Below are 21,766 nucleotides of genomic sequence, written 5' to 3' on the forward strand. Positions count from 1 at the left end.
GGTGAACGCGGGGTCCGGGGGAGAGCGGATATGGTGAACGCGGGGTCCGGGGGAGAGCGGATATGGTGAACGCGGGGTCCGGGGAGAGCGGATATGGTGAACGCGGGGTCCGGGGAGAGCGGATATGGTGAACGCGGGGTCCGGGGAGAGCGGATATGGTGAACGCGGGGTCCGGGGAGAGCGGATATAGTGAACGCGGGGTCCGGGGAGAGCGGATATGGTGAATGTGGGGTCCGGGGGGAGCGGATATAGTGAATGCGGGGTCCGGGGAGAGCGGATATAGTGAATGCGGGGTCCGGGGGGAGCGGATATAGTGAATGCGGGGTCCGGGGGGAGCGGATATAGTGAATGCGGGGTCCGGGGAGAGCGGATATAGTGAATGCGGGGTCCGGGGAGAGCGGATATAGTGAATGCGGGGTCCGGGGAGAGCGGATATAGTGAGTGCGGGGTCCGGGGAGAGCGGATGTAGTGAATGCGGGGTCTGGGGAGAGGGGATGTAGTGAATGCGGGGTCCGGGGAGAGGGGATATAGTGAATGCGGGGTCCGGGGAGAGTGGATATAGTGAATGCGGGGTCCGGGGATATAGGGAATGCAGGGTCCGGGGAGAGGGGATATAGTGAATGCGGGGTCCGGGGAGAGGGGATATAGTGAATGCGGGGACGGGGAGAGGGGATATAGTGAATGCAGGGTCCTGTGAGAGTGGATATAGTGAATGCGGGGTCCGGGGAGAGGGGATATAGTGAATGCGGGGTCCGGGGGAGAGCGGATATAGGGAATGCGGGGTCCGGGGAGAGCGGATATAGTGAATGCGGGGTCCGGGGAGAGCGGATATAGTGAATGCGGGGTCCGGGGAGAGCGGATATAGTGAATGCGAGGTCCGGGGAGAGCGGATATAGTGAATGCGGGGTCCGGGGAGAGCGGATATAGTGAATGCGAGGTCCTGGGAGACAGGATATAGTGAATGCCGGGTCCGGGGGGAATGGATATAGTGAATGCGGGGTCCGGGGAGAGCGGATATAGTGAACGCGGGTTCCGGGGAGAGCGGATATGGTGAACGCGGGGTCCGGGGAGAGCGGATATGGTGAACGCGGGGTCCGGGGGAGAGCGGATATGGTGAACGCGGGGTCCGGGGAGAGCGGATATGGTGAACGCGGGGTCCGGGGAGAGCGGATATGGTGAACGCGGGGTCCGGGGAGAGCGGATATGGTGAACGCGGGGTCCGGGGAGAGCGGATATAGTGAATGCGGGGTCCGGGGAGAGCGGATATGGTGAATGTGGGGTCCGGGGGGAGCGGATATAGTGAATGCGGGGTCCGGGGAGAGCGGATATAGTGAATGCGGGGTCCGGGGGGAGCGGATATAGTGAATGCGGGGTCCGGGGGGAGCGGATATAGTGAATGCGGGGTCCGGGGAGAGCGGATATAGTGAATGCGGGGTCCGGGGGGAGCGGATATAGTGAATGCGGGGTCCGGGGAGAGCGGATATAGTGAATGCGGGGTCCGGGGAGAGCGGATATAGTGAATGCGGGGTCCTGGGAGAGCGGATATAGTGAATGCAGGGTCCTGGATTTAGTAACATTTTAATGGTGACGTCATCATGCTCACTTGTTGCTGACTACCATGAGAAAATAAATATGCTCCTCATTGCCATCTACTGTCCATAATGCTATTTGTTCCCTATACATACATTCGATCTCGTGAGGATATAGCCTGAGAACGTTTGATTTTGCCCCATTTGCACAGAGCGAATTTACATGCAGTTTTGATGGATGAAAAGCTATGCAATTTATTTTTTCCATACACACGTTTACGTTTAGAAGCAGACTTTTGGTAGATAACTGGTTGCTGTGGGTAATGAGAAACAGTTTCCTTGGAATTCCAGCCCCTGATGTCTTTTTACTGGTTTCTACATATAAAGGACACTTTTTATTGTTTTTTTTTTTCTTAGTTAATATCGATAATACGACAAGATTTACTGTGACAACGTGTGAGATCAAAACCTGCCAACCAACACTCACCAGGTGGATCAAAAACGCCATCAGACTGCTGGGCGGCACCAAGATCAAGTAGAAGAAATAAATTTCCACTGGAAAGGTAATGACGACCCACAGGAGGATTGCCGGGATGACGGAGGACTGCAAGAGATGAGAAATCCATGTGATTGGCTGCCAGAATGTCGGCCGTGAGAAAAATCACAAAGTCATCGTAAAGCGCTGAGCAAACTGTTGGCGCTATATAAATCCTGTATAATAATAATTAGAATAATATGTGATTGACCCCCGCCTAGCATTTTGACTAGTGATAAAAAAAAAAAAAAAGATATCAATAGTAATACATTTTAAATAAAACGGCAAATGACATCATTCCGCGTCAGAATCAGGCGTTTCAATCTGTCGCAATTCTAACAATAAACCAGCAAATTGGAGTCAATATTTGGAAAACCTCCATGAATGATATCAAATTAAATACATGAGATAAACACACACACACATATTTATATTATATATATATATATACACACACACATATACATATATCATTTTTATCTGCCTATATAACATTGTAATATTCCTTAATAGGTTTGTTACAATATATTTTAGTTGTATATTATTTATTTTTATTTATTTATATATTGATGTATTTATTTTTATTTATTTTATATATTGATGTATTTATTTTTATTTATTTTATATATTGATGTATTTATTTTTATTTATTTTATATATTGATGTATTTATTTTTATTTTATATATTGATGTATTTATTTTTATTTATTTTATATATTGATGTATTTATTTCATATATTGATGTATCTATTTTTATTTATTTTATATATTGATGTATTTATTTTTATTTATTTTATATATTGATGTATTTATTTTTATTTATTTTATATATTGATGTATTTATTTTTCTTTATTTTATATATTGATGTATTTATTTTTCTTTATTTTATATATTGATGTATTTATTTGTTTTATTTATAGTTATTTATATATAATTTAAGAGCATATATAGTTTTGAGTGCGCTGTTTATGGTATTTCCATTTATTTATATGCTGTTTTGCTTGTTTAAAATAGCAGCTCTAATCACATATTTGAAGATCAGGAATTGGATTCTTATTATATCACGTCAGTTTGGCGCGGTGATGTAGGCTATTAATTGATTAATTTATCAATTTGTCAATTTATTTGATTATTTTATCAATTTATTTGATATATTGATATTAATTCACTCTAGCCTATATACAACGGGTTTTTTTATTATGGTTTATTATTCATTTATTACTGTACAACCTCAAATCCACACAATTACCCCAACATGGAGATCCTATCCACTTGAAGACCAAGCATTTTCTGGCACTTTTTGTTTACAAGTAGAAATCGCTATTTTTTGCTAAAAAAATTACTTATAACTCCCAAACATTATATATAGATATATAAGCACAGACCCTAGAGAATGAAATGGCAAATTGCATTTTTTTATGTCAAATGATATTTGCGCAAATTTTTGGGGAAATATACACTTTAATGAATTAAAAACAAAACACAATTGAAGCACCCCATGACTGTCCTTTCTACAATGAAAGCTCCTCTTCTGCCTGCCGACAATGTTTCTCCTGAGTGTGTCTGAGCAGCTCTCACTGGACGTTCTTGGCAAGTCTTAGTAGGCAGATGAATGAACTCCCATGCACATGCGCAGCGCCTTCATCATTCTGGTCGGGCCAATCGAGACAGCTGAAGAAGAAGATGCCAGAAGAAGATCGGAGGGAGATGGTTCAACTGTATCTGAGCTTGTAACTACAGCTTGTGAAGAGCAACACTCCAACATTCACCGCCCTTACACAATACATATCAGCCCTGATGAAGGGGGATTTGTAGCCTGGAACATGTGGGATGTCATGATAGACTCTAGCTTGGAGCTTGCACTCAAGTGTGACTCTTGTTGGGGCCCAGTTGGTGTTCCATTGGGCAGTAGAGAGTTGCCACACTGCAACAATCTTTATTTCCAACCTCCACCCAGAGCTCCACCACCCAAATCCCAGACGGTTTATATTGCTGTCTGCAGATCCGTGACAAATCTATGAAAGTGACTCACAGGAAATGCTCTGCGATTGGTAGCCCTCCTTAAACCAGAACCCTGAAGTGACTCACTGGAAACGATGTCACCTACTTACCAAGATGAAGAAGAAGGACCATCGGTCATGATGAATCTTCTTCCTCCCGAACACCAATGTGATCAGGTAAACATAGAGGACCATGGCCATGCCGTAACCCAAAACTTCCACAATCTGCAAATCAAGAACAGAACTTTAATATCACAAATATATTCCTCATCCACACACTGTCGGAGATTGCCGCACCGCTGGGCTCGGCGCAGGCGCAGTACACCTCCCTCTACGCGAGCGCCGGGACTTGGCCGACCGCGGCAATCAGGTTCGCGCATGCGCAGTAGCGTCCACGGGCGCGCGCCTGGCACCAATGACAGCGCAGGGCGGGATATTTAAACGGCCCTGAGCTGTCATTCAGTGCCTTTTGGTCTCTTGTATCCTGTGAACCTGTGAACCTGTCTAAAGTAAGTTGCTGACCCGGATTGTGCCCTGACCTTGCTGTTTTCTCCTGTTCTTGACCCTTGCTTGCCTGACCTCTCTCCTGAATGCCCCCTATTGGATCTGACCTGCTGTTGCTGACCTGGCGTGTGACCCGACTATTCTCTGCCCGCTGCTCTGTACCGCACCGTCCCCATAGTTACCGACCCGGCTTGTATGACCCTGCTCCTGCTCAGCCATCCATCCATCCATCCATCAGTCCCTCTCTACGGGGTCTCCAGACCTCCTCATACCTGGCTCTCTCCCGTGGGAGCCCCTGGCGAATACCCCTACCACTGACGGGTGTCCTCAGTAGTCACGACCTGGTCCTGGGGTACTCCAAGTCCATCCCCACCATCAGGGGCCCTGGTGAACAAGTACTCTGGGGCTTAGACTCCGTGCGCTGGGAACATCCGATCAGTGGAGTGCTAGTGGTACCGCCGGGCGGTCCCTTACAGTACCAAAAGGCCATGACTGAGCCTAGAGGAGGGCCCTCCCCGCTAGAGGAAATTTGCAGGCACCTAGCTAATTTGACGCAGGCCGTAACGGCCCTGCAGGACAGATGCATGCAGCTGGAGAATCGCATCCAGACTGGCTCTATTTCTGACCCTGCCCCACAGGCCCCGGTTTCTGCACCCCCGGCCCTGGTAGCTCAGGAGCCAGTCTCAGGGGCTTCCGCCCCGCTCCCTATGGCAGAACCCCGAGTACCCCTACCAGAGCGTTTTCACGGGGACCGCACACGCTTCCGGTCATTCCGTGATTCCTGTCTCTTGTTCTTTGAGCTACAACCCCGTACCTTCCTGACCGAAAACGTGAAGGTAGGATTCATTATTTCACTATTACAGGGTGAACCCCAGGATTGGGCCCACCGGCTAAGGGGAAACAATGATCCTCACCTGGGATCGGTCAATAGTTTCTTTGAAGCAATGGCCATCTTGTATGATGACCCACAGCGGGCAGCCTCTGCCGAAGCGACCTTATATGCGCTCCGACAGGGCCGGCGGGCGGCAGAGGAATACGCCTCTGATTTCAGGCGGTGGATGGGGGACACACGCTGGAACGAGTTTGCTCTATTGCACCAGTTCCGTATGGGGCTCTCCAATCCCTTGAAAGATGAGCTGGCCCGGGTGGAGGTTCCCGAGTCTCTAGAAGACCTTATTGCCCTGACAATTAAGATTGACCGAAGACTGCGGGAACGCAGGCTCGAGAGGTCCGGCCAGGGTCGCGGAAATACCTGGGGTCCATTCCTAGGCCCCAGCCCACCAACCCGACAAAGCATCCAGAACCCACCACCAGGAGATGTTCTGGAACCTATGCAGCTAGGTCTGGCACGGCCTAAATTATCACCGGAGGAACGCCAGCGCAGACGAGCCCAGAACCTCTGCCTTTACTGCGGTGAAGCTGGTCATATGGTGCGATCCTGCCCTCAGAAAATGAGTAAGTGCACCCGTTTTTCTTCTTTGTCTATTAGCAATACCTGTCCTTCGCAATACTTAGTAGTGCCCCTCTCCTTTCAGCTTCCAGGAAAGACCGTGGAGGTGACAGCCATAGTTGATTCGGGGGCATGCAGCTGTTTCCTGGATCTAGAGTTTGCTCACCAGCAGGGTATCCCTCTCCAACACAGACAGAAGGGCTTCAACATCTTTTTGGCTGATGGTTCCCAGATAAAATCGGGGGTAGTTAATCAGGAAACTCCCCCCATTGCCACTATCATTGCCAACCAGCACCAGGAGTTCCTCCGCCTGGACGCTATTGCATCACCTCTTTTCCCAGTCATTCTGGGGCTCCCATGGTTACGGGCCCATAACCCCCAGATTGACTGGGAAACCGGGTCAATCTCGTTCCCTTCCCCATACTGTCGGGAACATTGTCGCACTTCGGGCCCCGCAGGGCCCCGAGTTCTCCTTTGCTCCGAAGGAGACTCCGATTTGAAACAGGTTATTCCCGCAGCCTATCATGGGTTCCTGGACGTGTTCAGTAAGCGGGGAGCCGATACTCTGCCCCCCCACCGCCCGTATGACTGTCCAATCGACCTGTTACCAGGCTCTGAAATCCCTTTTGGGCGTATTTTCCCCCTATCTGAGCTTGAATTGGGGGCCCTAAGGGAATATATCGAGGACAGCCTCCAGAAGGGATTCATCCGCCCCTCCACTTCTCCAGCAGGAGCGGGAATCTTCTTCGTGGAGAAAAAAGACAAAACCCTGAGACCTTGTATCGACTACCGGGAGCTGAACAGGGTCACGATCAAAAATCGTTACCCATTGCCATTGGTACCAGAACTGTTTCAGAGCCTAAAGGCTGCGGTTATTTTCACAAAGCTTGATTTAAGGGGGGCCTATAACCTGGTACGCATAAGAGAGGGGGACGAGTGGAAAACAGCTTTCCGTACCCGGTTTGGCCACTTTGAATACCTGGTCATGCCATTTGGGCTGTGCAATGCACCAGCCACCTTCCAACATTTCGTGAACGACATCTTCAGGGATTTTTTGGATGTCTTCGTTATCGTCTACTTGGACGACATACTAATTTTTTCACCCTCTCTAGAGGATCATAGGATACATGTGGCAAAAGTTTTGGGGCGATTGCGGCAGCATGGGTTATATGCTAAGGCGGAGAAATGTTGCTTCGAGCAATCTAGCATCACGTTTCTAGGCCTGATTATCTCCACTGCGGGGGTCGCGATGGACCCCCAGAAGGTCTCTGCAATTTTAGATTGGCCTGAACCCACGGACAAAAAAGGTGTCCAACGGTTTATAGGGTTCGCAAACTTTTATCGGAAGTTCATCAAGAACTTCTCGGGTCTGGTCTCCCCCATTACTCAACTAACCAAACTTGGAACCCGGTTCAAATGGACACCAGAGGCTCAAAGAGCTTTCGAAGCTCTGAAAAAGCTATTTACCTCGGCACCCATCCTGGGCCACCCGGACGCGGCCCTGCCCTACATCTTGGAGGTAGATGCATCGGAGAATGCGGTAGGATCCATCCTGTCTCAGCGGAAAGGCACCAAAGAGTTACTCCATCCCGTAGCATTCTTCTCGAGGAAACTCACCCCAGCAGAGAAGAATTACGATATCGGGGATCGAGAGCTGCTGGCTATCAAAGCAGCGCTAGAAGAATGGAGATACCTGCTGGAAGGTGCCTCACACCCCATATTGATTTTCACAGACCACAAGAATCTGGAATATCTGAGGACTGCCAAGCGTCTACGCCCACGGCAGGCAAGATGGGCCCTGTTCTTTTCCAGATTTAATTTTCATATTACTTACAGGCCCGGATCTAAAAATACGAAGCCCGACGCACTATCTCGTATGTTTGAGGACTCCGAAGAAGAACTGGTACCCGACACTATCTTGTCCTCAGGAAACTTCTTGGCGCTCCAGACGGACCTTCGCTCCAAGTTAATAGAAGCATCTACGGCCACACCAACCCCAGTTGGGGTATCCCTCCAGAACAAAGGGGGACTCCTGTGGAAGGAGGATTCTATCGTGGTACCTGAGGAAGTCCGGACCCTGGTTTTGGGGCATTGCCACGATCACCCGCTGGCAGGTCACTTTGGCCCAGTCAAGACTCTGGAGCTTCTCCGGCGCTCGTTTTGGTGGCCAAACATGGCTAAGGATTGCAAGCGCTACGTGAGATCCTGTACCATCTGCCAGAAGAGCAAACCATCAAGGAGCAAAGCCTGGGGGCTGTTGCGACCTTTGCCGATTCCCGAACGGCCTTGGCAGAAGATCGCGATGGACTTCATAGTCGAGCTCCCAACGTCACAAGACCACACGGCAATTCTGGTGTCATTGATCGCCTATCCAAAATGGCTCACTTCGTGCCACTAAGAAAGACTCCGTCAGCAACCGAGACGGCGCGAATATTTATCCGGGAGATCGTTAGACTTCATGGAGTACCTGAGGACATCGTCTCTGATCGAGGGGTCCAGTTTACATCTAAGTTTTGGAGGGCTCTGTGCAAGGCCCTGGATATCAAGTTGTCCCTCTCCTCGCGTTCCACCCTCAGACCAACGGTCAGACCAAGAGGACGAACCAGACCCTGGAGCAATACTTGCGTTGCTACACGTCTTTCCTGCAGGATGATTGGCTGTCACTTTTACCCCTGGCGGAGTTCGCTTATAACAACGCAAGCCATTCGGCAACGGGGCAGTCCCCATTCTTTTCGAATTATGGGTTCCACCCTGTCTTTCTCCCTGATTTGGTCTCTGAATGCCCAGTTCCGGCAACGCAGGATACGTTGACCTTCTTCTCCGTCAATAACAAATTACTCCAGGAAGCCATCGCTCGGGCCCAAGAGTACAATAAGAAGGAGTTTAACAAGAAACGAAGAGGGGATTTGGCGTTGCGGCCTGGGCAGAAGGTGTGGTTGGCCACAACCAACTTGAAGATGCTTTGTCCCTCGAAAAAATTGGGACCTAAATTTGTGGGGCCTTTTCAGGTAAAGCGGATGGTCAACGAAGTGGCATACGAGCTTATCCTTCCGGACACGTTCAGAATTCATCCAGTCTTCCATGTATCCCTGCTGAAGCCAGTGATCCCAGATGCCTTCCCAGAACGAGAATCCAGACCCCCAGAGGCCATAACGGTCGAAGGACAAGAGGAATTTGAGGTAGAAACGATCCTTAAGTGCCGAAGAAGGGGGGGCCAGACCCAATTCCTAATTAAGTGGAAGGGCTATGGTCCTGAGGACAATTCCTGGGAACCGGCTCATAATGTTCACGCACCGAGACTCGTCCGGGAGTTTCTTCGTGATCACCCGTGGTGGAGAGATCGGGTGGGCATCCGGAGGTTGCCCGTAGGGGGGGGGCAATGTCGGAGATCGCCGCGCCGCTGGGCTCGGCGCAGGCGCAGTACACCTCCCTCTACGCGAGCGCCGGGACTTGGCCGACCGCGGCAATCAGGTTCGCGCATGCGCAGTAGCGTCCACGGGCGCGCGCCTGGCACCAATGACAGCGCAGGGCGGGATATTTAAACGGCCCTGAGCTGTCATTCAGTGCCTTTTGGTCTCTTGTATCCTGTGAACCTGTGAACCTGTCAAAGTAAGTTGCTGACCCGGATTGTGCCCTGACCTTGCTGTTTTCTCCTGTTCTTGACCCTTGCTTGCCTGACCTCTCTCCTGAATGCCCCCTATTGGATCTGACCTGCTGTTGCTGACCTGGCGTGTGACCCGACTATTCTTTGCCCGCTGCTCTGTACCGCACCGTCCCCATAGTTACCGACCCGGCTTGTATGACCCTGCTCCTGCTCATCCATCCATCCGTCCCTCTCTACGGGGTCTCCAGACCTCCTCATACCTGGCTCTCTCCCGTGGGAGCCCCTGGCGAATACCCCTACCACTGGCGGGTGTCCTCAGTAGTCACGACCTGGTCCTGGGGTACTCCAAGTCCATCCCCACCATCAGGGGCCCTGGTGAACAAGTACTCTGGGGCTTAGACTCCGTGCGCTGGGAACATCCGATCAGTGGAGTGCTAGTGGTACCGCCGGGCGGTCCCTTACACACACATTGGACAAATGTAGAATTGTCATGGAGTAATCTGGGGCCACCCTAAATCTAACCTCCGACCTTCCCCTTCAGTCTTGTAGAGGTGTACCGGCTCCTCCCCTTCAGTCTTGCACAGGTGTACCGGCTCCTCCCCTTAAGTCTGGTGCAGGTGTACAGCTTCTCCTCTTCAGTCTTGCACAGGTGTATTGACTCTTCCCCTTCAGTCTTGCACAGGTGCAACGGCTCCTCCCCTTCAGTCTTGCACTGGTGTACTGACTCCTTCTCTTCAGTCTTGCACCTCCATCACTGAATGTATTTAATGCCAAGGGATGTGCTGGTGGATCTACTGATGCTGGAAGGTATCTATTTTTGAGTGGAGTCTATTGTTGCTGGGGGGTGTCTTATGTTGCTCAGAGGGATCTACTGTTGAGCGAAAGGCCTAAAGATGATGGTTGCTCAGAGATCTGTTGCCGATGATCCCCGCAAGATGGATCGGATCTGCGGATTGAGCATAATGAATCGGACTCCGATCCATTATGCCCCCCAATCCGCAGATCCGATCCATCTTGCTGGAATCGTTCGCTTGCTTCAAAACTTTCCTTTTCGTGGAGCTCATGGAGAGGGTCCGGTGTCACCCGAGGCTGTGTGTGCATGACAGGGACCACCCACCTCTGGAGTGGTGACACCAAGTGTTACCGCACAGGGTGACACCAACCCTAGGGACGCCCCTGCTTCTTGCTGATTGGAGTCTCAGCAGAGGGACTTCAGATTTCAGAGGTGCAGCTGAGCAATGATACTCACAAGCAGCACCGCATTTAAAAATGACAGATGAAAGGAATAGCTGAATGCAAACAGGATGGCGATCATCAGGAAAAGGAGGAGCCAAGAGAGGGCGACGTCCACCAGGGCTTGTCCAAACCAGTATGCGGATGGGAAAAGGCCGGAAATACGCAGCTGGGAGCGAGCTTTGATCTGGAAGGAGAAAGAAGAATCGATGGGTGTGATCATGGCCAACAGAGAGAAAAAGATCACCAAGCTGGACCTTACTCTACAGACTTCATAAACAGCTGCGCTCCATCCATCAACATGAACATGGCTCATAGCATGCTCTGGGATCTTGTATATCTCATCCCTTGTGGATGATTTTCAAGGCTGAACTCTAGGCAAAGCCCTAACTACAGAGGGGAAATTATTTGTATTTCTGTTCATCCAGTTCTGAGATTTTCACAGCTCTGCAGCACAACACAGTCCTGTATGGCAGGGAAGGGGGCCTGATTTCCCTTAGCTGCAGTTAGGTATCACTTATAGGTCTTGTCCCTCCCAAAGCCTGTAATCGGACAGTAAAAGGAGAAGCAGCAGATTGAGGAGCTCATCTCTCTGTCACTCTCTCCTCATACCAGCATGCTTTCTGTTAGCTCATGAGCACTTCAATACAACTGATTGGCTCCTTGTGCTGCTTCTTCCTCTCCCAGTCTGACCTCTGCTGTACAGGGACTGCAGGAGGCTGATACCAAGTCACATTTAGAACGTAAAGTGTACCTTCAGCCAAACCATGCATTTTCAGGTCTGGGCAGAGATGGAAGGGGTTTGAATTTCTGTCAGAGTCTACTGGCTCTTTGTAGCCCTAAGGTGGAAACTTTCCCTCACTTCTTGTCCTAGTGACAACATGAGGAGAAATCTGCAATATGGAAGCCTATGGCAATAAAAACACTTTTTTAATAGCAGAGTTCTTCTGCTTCTCTACATGTTTGGGCTAGAGTTACACTTTAATGTTCATGTTTCATGATATGAAGGGCTACCACCCATGTAGACAGTGCACATTATGAAAACACAATGTGTGTAAAAAAAGAAACAATGAAGAATTTTCTTCTACCATTACCCATCAATCCTACAAAATCAATAGTTTTATTACATGTTCTACTAAAAATGTTGTTTACCTAATTGAATGCCCATGTGGATTTCAATATATTGGACGCACAATTAGGGCTTTTCAAACTAGAGTTAATGAACATATTAATAATATCAAAAAGGGTTTTCCTAACCATAGCATGTCCAAACATTTTTCCCTCTGTCATAATAAAAATCCTGAGGGCACTTCATTCATTGGTATTGATACATTTTCAAGAAACTGGAGAGGCAGTAACGTTAAACATTTTTTGGCATTATTTATATCGTATTCATAATTTTCACCAATCTGAATGATCTATAGGTCCGGTAAGAGGCAATTTTTTGGGGTGCAGGTGATGGTGACTATTATATTTATGTTCATCTTCAATGATATTTTTATATTTTTGAGAATATACATTTTTTTTGGATTTATATTTATACCTGCACTCCTATATTTTATTTGTATCTATAGTATACCAATTATCTGATGCACCACTATTACTTATTCTATCTCTATTGTTGCTGTGCCTGCAATATTGTGGTGGCTGCTCTATTTCTTTTTCTTAGAGTTTATTAGCACAGAAACGTTGTGATTTTTCTGTTTTTTTTTATTTCTGCCTATCATTGGGGAGACTTTCCCTTAGTCATCATCCTGATGAGAGGGGGTCAAAGGAGCATAAAGAGATGATCAAGCCACAGTATCTGAGCCTAGTGATCTCGGGAGATGTGGAGAGGAAGCTGTACCTGAGGATCTGCAGTGCAAGGACCTCCCTGCTACCAAGCCTGGTAGCCTCTGGAGATGTGGTGATGTCACTACTTTTCTGCTCTCTGTTCTCCTTGCTGGAGAGGGAGTTGTACCTGAGGACCTGCAGTGCAAGGATCTCCCTGCTTTGAACACTAGTAGCCTAAGGAGATGTGGTGATGTCACTAATGTGTTGCTCTCTTTTCTCCTTGCTGGAGAGGAAGCTGTACCTGAGGAGCTGCTGTGGTAGGACCTGCCCGCTTCCAACTTTGGTAGTCTCAGGAGATTTGATGATATCACTACTGTGCTGCTCACTGTACTCCTTGCTGGAGAAGAATCTGTACTTGAGGACCTGCAATGTAAGGATCTCCCTGCTTCCAAGCTTAGTAGCTTCAAGATATTATGAGTGAGGTTTGGTGATGTCACTACTGAGCTGCTCACTATTCTCCTTGTTGCAGAGGAAGCTGTACCTGAGGCCCTGCAATGCAATCATCTGTTGGCAACTCTGACATGAGGAAGCAAAGCGCTGCCTCTACCAACATGGCCACCTTCACACAGGGCTACAGTGCACAGCAAGACACAGGGTACAGTATGTTAGTAATGAGGGAAAAGAAAAATCAGTTGAATGGAGCCCACAGGCAGAACTGGTGCTTAGTCCTTTGCCCTTCGCTTCTCTTTTTTTAGGTGCGGTTTCTAAAATAGAAGTCTATTTTAAATCTAAATCAGAAAACATGATGGTATTTAAGCCCCGTAGCCTATACTAACCTTCATATCCTGCATGCTGGTCATTGCAAAGTGGGGGGCAAGTCCGGACGCAAATATCATAAACACCACTCCAATGTAGAACATTAGGTAGGACTTGCGATACGTGAATTTCTGGTGACAGAAAGAAAAATTGTTACAACGACAAACATGTTTTTTTTTTATTAAAAAGCAAATAAAAATGGACATCTGTTGGATAAATACTTACTTTATTTTCCATTGCAGCAATCCTCAACATGTGGCCCCACCATGCACCAACAAAAACAGTCTGACTCCTCCTCCTACTGATGTCAGGGGCCCCACTCATTCCTGGGGGTGAGTCCTACTCATTGTGGTCTCCAGCCATTCAGCTCACCCATAGCATGGGTAGGAAGAGGAGCCATTTTCTGTTTCCCTTGCAAAAGCTGAACACAGCTGCACAACGAAGGTCAAGGGAATAGGAAGGAAGACACACTATATTGCCAAATCACGCACATGACCTTTAATGGCCCCCCAGTCTCAGTCCGTAGGGTTCAATATTGAGTTGGCCCCGCCCTTTCACGCACATGACCTTCAATGGCCCCCCAGTCTTAGTCCGTAGGGTTCAATATTGAGTTGGCTCCGCCCTTTCACGCACATGACCTTCAATGGCCCCCCAGTCTTGGTCCGTAGGGTTCAAAATTGAGTTGGCCCTGCCCTTTCCACCACATGACCTTTAATGGCCCCCCAGTCTAAGTCCGTAGGGTTCAATATTGAGTTGGCCCCGCCCTTTCACGCACATGACCTTCAATGGCCCCCAGTCTTGGTCCGTAGGGTTCAATATTGAGTTGGCCCCGTCCTTTGCAGCTATAACAGCTTCAACTCTTCTGGGAAGGCCGTCCACAAGGTTTAGGAGGGTGTCTATGGGAAGGTTGGACCATTCTTCCAGAAGCACATTTGTCAGGTCAGGCACTGATGTCGGGGGAGGAGGCCTGGCTTGCAGTCTCCACTCTAATTCATCACAAAGGTGTTCTATGGGGTTGAGGTCAGGACTCTGTGCAGGACAGTCAAGTTCCTCCACCCCAAACTGGCTCCTCCATGTCTTTATGGACCTTGCTTTGTGCACTGGTGCGCAGTCATGTTGGAACAGGAAGGGGCCATCCCCAAACTCCTCCCACAAAGTTGGGAGTATGAAATTGTCCAAAATGTCACCTTAAAAGTTCCCTTCAATGGAACTAGGGGGCCAAGCCCAACCCCTGAAAAACAACCCCACACCATAATCCCCCCTTTACCAAAGTTTACACTTGGCGCAATGCAGTCATACAAGTACTGTTCTACTGGCAACCGCCAAACCCAGACACGTCCATCGGATTGCCAGACAGAGAAGTGTGATTGGTCACTCCAGAGAACACGCCTCCCCTGCTCTAGAGTACAGTGGCGGCGTACTTTACACCATGGCATCCGACACTTTGCATTGCACTTGGTGATGGAAGGCTTGGATGCAGCTGCTCGGCCATGAAACCCATTCCATGGAGCTCTCTACGCACTGTTGTTGGGCTCATCTGAAGGCCATACCAAGTTTGGAGGTCTTTAGCTATTGACTCTGTAGACAGTTGGCGACTTCTGCCCACTGTGCGCTTCAGCATGCGCTGACCCCGCCCTGTCATGTGACGTGGCCTACCACTTGGTGGCTGAGTGGCTGTTGTTCCCAGTTGCTTCCACTTTGTTATAATCCCACTAACAGTTGAGCGTGGAATATTTAGTATCCAGGAAATGTCACGGATGGACTTGCAGCAATGGAATGGCAGCAGTGGGGGGCAATTACTGGACATACGTGTGTTTACAATTGTCAAACCGACCGTTGGCTTTCTGTTGGAAGACGAATACCACAACACCAGAGAGCGCCACTTGACATATTTGGTATCTGTTTACTCGACGCACCTCATCATCTATAGTTCACATTGTGAAATGATTTTGTGTTTGCACGCCCTAAAATGACCTTTGAGCATCTTATAAACCCGTGCAATCATATTATGTGACATAAATTGCAATTTCCACCATTTTACCACCATGTTGCATTGATCAAATGACAGAAACGTTCATTGCTAAAAATTGGAGCAAGCAAACTGCACCGTAATTAACATGCAACAGCTTCAAAGCGTAAAACACGTCATACTTACCTGCTCTGCACGATGGTTTTGCAAACAGCAGCCCAGATCCTCCTCTTCTCTGGACCCCCCCTGCCCCTCCGGCACGCCTAGCCCCTCCCTCCTGCGTAGCACTCCCATAGGGGCACTTGTGTCTGCTTGTTCCTGAGCCAGCCCTGTATGTCCATAAGACATGCAGTCCACAGCTTGACCGCCCCCCTGTGCTTCCTCCACACAGTTTGTGATTGACAGCAACTGGACCCAATGGCTCCTGCTGCTTTGTCTCAGCCAGTGAGGAGGCAGAGACCTGAGAGAGATTTTGCTCTTGCGCACATTGCTGGATTGGGCTCATGTGAGTACGGGGGGGGGGGGATGAGTGGGGAGCAGCACACTGAAGGGTTCATGCATTTCATGGAATGCATGAAGGTAAAGAACCACTTTAATGAATGCCCCCCCCCCCCCAAAGTGAATTGAGCCTCATGTAGCACAATTCTGAACAGATACTAACACACTAATATAAGGATCGTTTTTTATGTCAGTTATTTTCTGCTCTGTCCAATGAGATAGAGAATGGCAGTTATTTTCTGCTCTGTCCAATGAGATAGAGAATGTCAGTTATTTTCTGCTCTGTCCAATGAGATAGAGAATGGCAGTTATTTTCTGCTATGTCCAATGAGATAGAGAATGTCAGTTATTTTCTGCTCTGTCCAATGAGATAGAAAAGGGCAGTTTTTTTCAGCTCATCAGATCATGTCCAGTGGAGTAGAACATGACAGTCATGTGGCTGAAAATAAAGATCCTTATATTTGTGTAAAACTTTTTGATTTGAGTCTTATGAGCGTTTATGGGAGAAGCCGCTTTTTACAAATCCACGACTCACTGAACGATGGGGTGAGCAGCAGGGGCGGACTGACGACTCATGGGGCCCCCGGACAATAGGGGATCATGGGGTCCCTGTGTCCTTGCCCAAACTCAAAAAAGCCTATGAAAAAGGTACCAGGGGCATCTCATGGGGCCCCCTACTGACTCCGGGCCCTTGGGCATTGCCCGAGTTTCCAAATGGTCAGTCCGCTCCTGGTGAGCAGTGACTCTGGCACCATGCGTTTAAATTAAAATAATGTCATGACCTGACATAAGCAGTAGACCAGGAACGGACAGATGGGTACTTACAGGCATGATGGGGTCATTCCACACCCTGATCCTCTCTGTGGAGTTATAGGTCCTCATAAAGGCATTACTGATGATATTCACCAATACCGGGAGGCAGTTGTGGGCTCGGGGGTTTCTGATGATTTTGTACCCGTAACCCTAACAAATAAAATCAGAAAAGGGATTCCATACACAATAAATGATAAGTTACACAGAATTGATACACAATAAATGATAAGTTACACAGAATTGATACACAATAAATGATAAGTTACACAGAATTGATACACAATAAATGATAAGTTACACAGAATTGATACACAATAAATGATAAGTTACACAGAATTGATACACAATAAATGATAAGTTACACAGAACTGTGCACATGTGCAGTCCTAACCATCTGCTTAACGTGATCCAGGACTTGACCTCAAGTCTGGGGATTGTATCGGTCAAAGCAAATCCAAATAAATGTATTTACTGATTTCATGCATTTTCACCCAATAAGATCAGAGTGCAGGGGTGGACTGACCATTCGAACACTCGGGCACTGCCCAAGGGCCCAGGGTCAGTAGGGGGCCCCATGAGATGCCCCTGGTACCTTTCATTGGCTTTTTTGGGTGTTGGGTAGGACACAGGGACCCAATGATCCCCTATTGCCCGGGGGCCCCATGAGTTGTCAGTCCGCCCCTGTCAGAGTGTATGTATATGAAAGCATTGTCTTCGTTGTGCATAGAGTAGGGAAGCCTTGAAACTTCTATTAAGTTCTCTTTTGTTGTCTGTCTCCTGCTGGGGAAGTGAATAATGTAAATCTGGTGTGTCTGTAGAGTAGAGTGTAAGCTCCTCTGGTTCATAGATCAGTGATAGTGCTGTCAGTATTGTCAGCACAGTGATGGTTCAGTGCCGTATACATCAGGAGTATGGTAAGACACCGGTCCTGTCGGGTTACTTTTAGTATCCTTAGTAGTAGAGAAATGTTACTTTGTAAGAAAGTTTCATTACCTTGTTATTGTTTCGTGTGATCTCTATAGCGCCGCTATAGGCCGTAGTGTTTTCATCATATGGACCATCCACAACATCCACAGCGATATCCTGAGCCATGACACCATGAACCAGATTTTCAATGGGGAGACCTATGTGAGACATACTGGAAGTCACCCTTGTGGAAGGCTGTGGATTAGGTATAAGGATCCTTAGTGACATGAACAGGTTAATAGTAAAATCATTCTCAGGTAGGCTTGGCTCCTATAGCTGGAAATGTGCTTTTACCTGTTAGTAACATTGTTGCAGATTTGTTATTCCTATAGATCCGTACAGTATTGTACAGGACACATGCAGAGACATAACAATGGGGTAATGTTAACTAATGGTAAGTTAGTCCTGTTAACTAATCGTAAGTAATTAGTGATCATGTTAGCTAATGATTGTAACGGTAACTATTGAACAGACCAGTGGGATTTCCAGAAATCAACATTTTATAGGAACACTGATTTGAATATTGGCTTGTGTGCCAATAATGGATATGAAATATTTTTTAACTCTTTGGTTCTTCTTTAAAGCTGAACTAAACCCAAATGGGTCCATTTATAAAACATTATGCGAATGCCTCAAGAATTCACACAGCCATCTCAAATAATCGCCATAATGTGTGTATTAAATTTCTATGATCTGCAGCTCCATCTAGTGGCCATAATGCAGTATTTTCTTGATTTATGTATTTCAGGAAAATACCATATTATGACCATTAGATGGAGCTGACAACTATGATACCTGAAAGCTGTGTAAATGCTCAAGGCATTTGCACAGCATGTGTTTTTATAACTAGACCCCAAAAAGTAGAGTTTTCTTCTGCCAAAAAATTGCATTTAGTGCATGAACAGGGCAGTGTATGTTCCTGGCATCTGGGCAGGACGGTGGAAGAAACAAGATGCCAGACCAGAAGAAAACTAGAAGATGCCAGACCTGTAAAAGACTAGAAGAAGATGCCAGACCAGAAGAAGACTAGAAGAAGATGGCAGACCAGAACAAAATTAGAAGATGACAGACCAGAAAAAGACTAGAAGATGCCAGACCAGAAAAAGACTAGAAGAAGATGGCAGACCAGAACAAAATTAGAAGATGACAGTCCAGAAAAAGACTAGAAGAAGATGGCAGACCATAAAAAGACTGGAAGAAGATGCCAGACCAGAAGAAGACTAGAAGAAGATTGCAGACCAGAACAAAATTAGAAGATGAAAGACCAGAAAAAGACTAGAATAAGATCCCATATGAGATGAAGACTAGAAGAAGATGGCAGACCAGAAGAAGACTAGAAGAAGATGGCAGACCAGAAAAAGACTAGAATAAGATCCCATATGAGATGAAGACTAGAAGAAGATGGCAGACCAGAAGAAGACTAGAAGAAGATGACAGACCAGAAGAAGCTTAGAATAAGATGCCAGATGAGATGAAGACTATAAGAAGATGCCAGATGAGATGAAGACTAGAAGAAGATGCCAGATGAGATGAAGACTAGAAGAAGATGCCAGATGAGATTAAGACTAGAAGAAGATGGCAGACCAGAAGAAGACCAGAAGATGTCAGACCTGAAAAAGACTAGCAGAAGATGTCAGACCAGAAGAAGACTAGAATAAGATGCCAGATGAGATGAAGACTAGAAGAAGATGCCAGATGAGATGAAGACTAGAAGAAGATGGCAGACCAGAAGACTAGAAGATGGCAGACCTGAAAAAGACTAAAAGAAGATGCCAGACCAGAAGAAGACTAGAATAAGATGCCAGATGAGATGAAGACTAAAAGAAAATGGCAGACAAAAAGAAGATTAGAAGAAGATGACAGACCATAAAAAGACTAGAAGATGCCAAACCAGAAAAAAATAGAAGATGCCAGACCTGTAAAAGACTAGAAGAAGATGCCAGACCAGAAGAAGACTAGAAGAAGATGGCAGACCAGAACAAAATTAGAAGATGACAGACCAGAAAAAGACTAGAAGATGCCAGACCAGAAAAAGACTAGAAGAAGATGGCAGACCAGAACAAAATTAGAAGATGACAGTCCAGAAAAAGACTAGAAGAAGATGGCAGACCATAAAAAGACTGGAAGAAGATGCCAGACCAGAAGAAGACTAGAAGAAGATGGCAGACCAGAACAAAATTAGAAGATGAAAGACCAGAAAAAGACTAGAATAAGATCCCATATGAGATGAAGACTAGAAGAAGATGGCAGACCAGAAGAAGACTAGAAGAAGATGGCAGACCAGAAAAAGACTAGAATAAGATCCCATATGAGATGAAGACTAGAAGAAGATGGCAGACCAGAAGAAGACTAGAAGAAGATGACAGACCAGAAGAAGCTTAGAATAAGATGCCAGATGAGATGAAGACTATAAGAAGATGCCAGATGAGATGAAGACTAGAAGAAGATGCCAGATGAGATTAAGACTAGAAGAAGATGGCAGACCAGAAGAAGACCAGAAGATGTCAGACCTGAAAAAGACTAGCAGAAGATGTCAGACCAGAAGAAGACTAGAATAAGATGCCAGATGAGATGAAGACTAGAAGAAGATGCCAGATGAGATGAAGACTAGAAGAAGATGGCAGACCAGAAGACTAGAAGATGGCAGACCTGAAAAAGACTAAAAGAAGATGCCAGACCAGAAGAAGACTAGAATAAGATGCCAGATGAGATGAAGACTAAAAGAAAATGGCAGACAAAAAGAAGATTAGAAGAAGATGACAGACCATAAAAAGACTAGAAGATGCCAAACCAGAAAAAAATAGAAGAAAATGGCAGACCAGATGAAGACTAGAATAAGATGCCAGATGAGACAAAGACTAAAAGAAGATGGCACACCAGAAGAAGATTAGAAGAAGATGGCAGACCAGAAGAAGACTAGAATAAGATCCCATATGAGACGAAGACTAGAAGAAGATGACAGACCAGAAGAAGACTAGAAGAAGATGGCAGACCAGAAGAAGACTAGTATAAAATGTCAGATGAGATGAAGACTAAAAGAAGATTAGAAGAAGATGACAGACCATAACAAGACTAGAAGGTGCCAGACCAGAAAAAACTAGAAGAAAATGGCAGACCAGATGAAGACTAGAATAAGATGCCAGATGAGAAGAAGACAAGAAGATGATGGCAGACCAGAAGAAGACCAGAAGAAAATGGCAGATCAGAAGAAGACTAGAAGAAGATGCCAGACCAGAAGACGACTAGAAGAAGACAGACCAAAAAAACATGGCAGACCATAAGAAGACTAGAATAAGATGACAGACCATAAGAAGACTAGAATAAGATGGCAGACCAGAAAATGACTAGAAGATGGCAGACCAGAAGAAGACTATAAGATGCAAGACCAGAAAAAGACTAGAAGATGGCAGACCAGAAGAAAATGGCAGACCAGAAGAAGATTAGAATGCAATGCCAGATAAGAAGACGATTAGAAGATGGAAGACCAGAGGAAGACCAAAAGAAAATGGCAGACCTGAAGAAGACTAGCAGAAGATGCCAGACCAGAAGAGGACCAGAAGTTGGCAGACAAGAAAAATACTAGAAGAAGATTGCAGCAGAGGCATACGGGGTGAGGAGGTGGAGCATGGACCATGTGTAGCTGGAGGAGGCTAATATTCACTATAATGTGTGACATACTTGCACATGATAGTAAATGCTCTGGTAACCCCCTTCTGCTTTAGTTCTGCTTTAAGACAGAAAATGTTTTTGATTTTCCAAATGAGATATTTTAGCTTAGATTGTTGATAACTGAAAATGACGCCCCTTTTTGTCTTGTACCAGTTGTGTTGACAAGCAGAAGATTGGAGTAATATCCGTGGGCCCGATCTCCAGGTCTTCGGAAGTAAAGATGTGGAGTCAGCTCCCAGTATTGTACAGAGATGACAGTGAAAACCAGTATGGTGATGGTAACCAGGGGAAGGATAAACAGTACCAGCAGAAGAAGTCTGAAATTCAATATGGTGTGTTACATGCATATTAGATTAAAGATACTTGCTTAGAGACTCTTATTTCTAATCCTACAGTACATCTGACA

General features: G+C 46.8%; 1 protein-coding gene across 2 annotated transcripts in view; it reads right to left on the minus strand.

Moving 5' to 3' along the window:
- LOC149435061 (ABC-type organic anion transporter ABCA8-like) overlaps nt 1-21,766 on the minus strand; it is a 61,809-nt gene that overhangs the window by 17,683 nt on the left and 22,360 nt on the right. For both annotated transcript variants that reach the window (XM_089663059.1, XM_089663058.1), the window contains 7 exons: nt 21,511-21,677; nt 17,719-17,849; nt 16,738-16,875; nt 13,466-13,576; nt 10,873-11,043; nt 4,177-4,290; nt 2,017-2,133 (listed from right to left, as the gene is read on the minus strand). In XM_089663059.1, the coding sequence (XP_089519185.1) occupies nt 2,017-2,133; nt 4,177-4,290; nt 10,873-11,043; nt 13,466-13,576; nt 16,738-16,875; nt 17,719-17,849; nt 21,511-21,677 (949 nt within the window). The remainder of the gene's footprint in view (nt 1-2,016; nt 2,134-4,176; nt 4,291-10,872; nt 11,044-13,465; nt 13,577-16,737; nt 16,876-17,718; nt 17,850-21,510; nt 21,678-21,766) is intronic.

This window comes from Staurois parvus, unplaced genomic scaffold, assembly GCF_062004578.1.
Source record: "Staurois parvus isolate SC_StPar_1 unplaced genomic scaffold, SC_StPar_1.0 ptg001618l, whole genome shotgun sequence".
In the NCBI taxonomy this organism is placed as follows: domain Eukaryota; kingdom Metazoa; phylum Chordata; class Amphibia; order Anura; family Ranidae; genus Staurois; species Staurois parvus.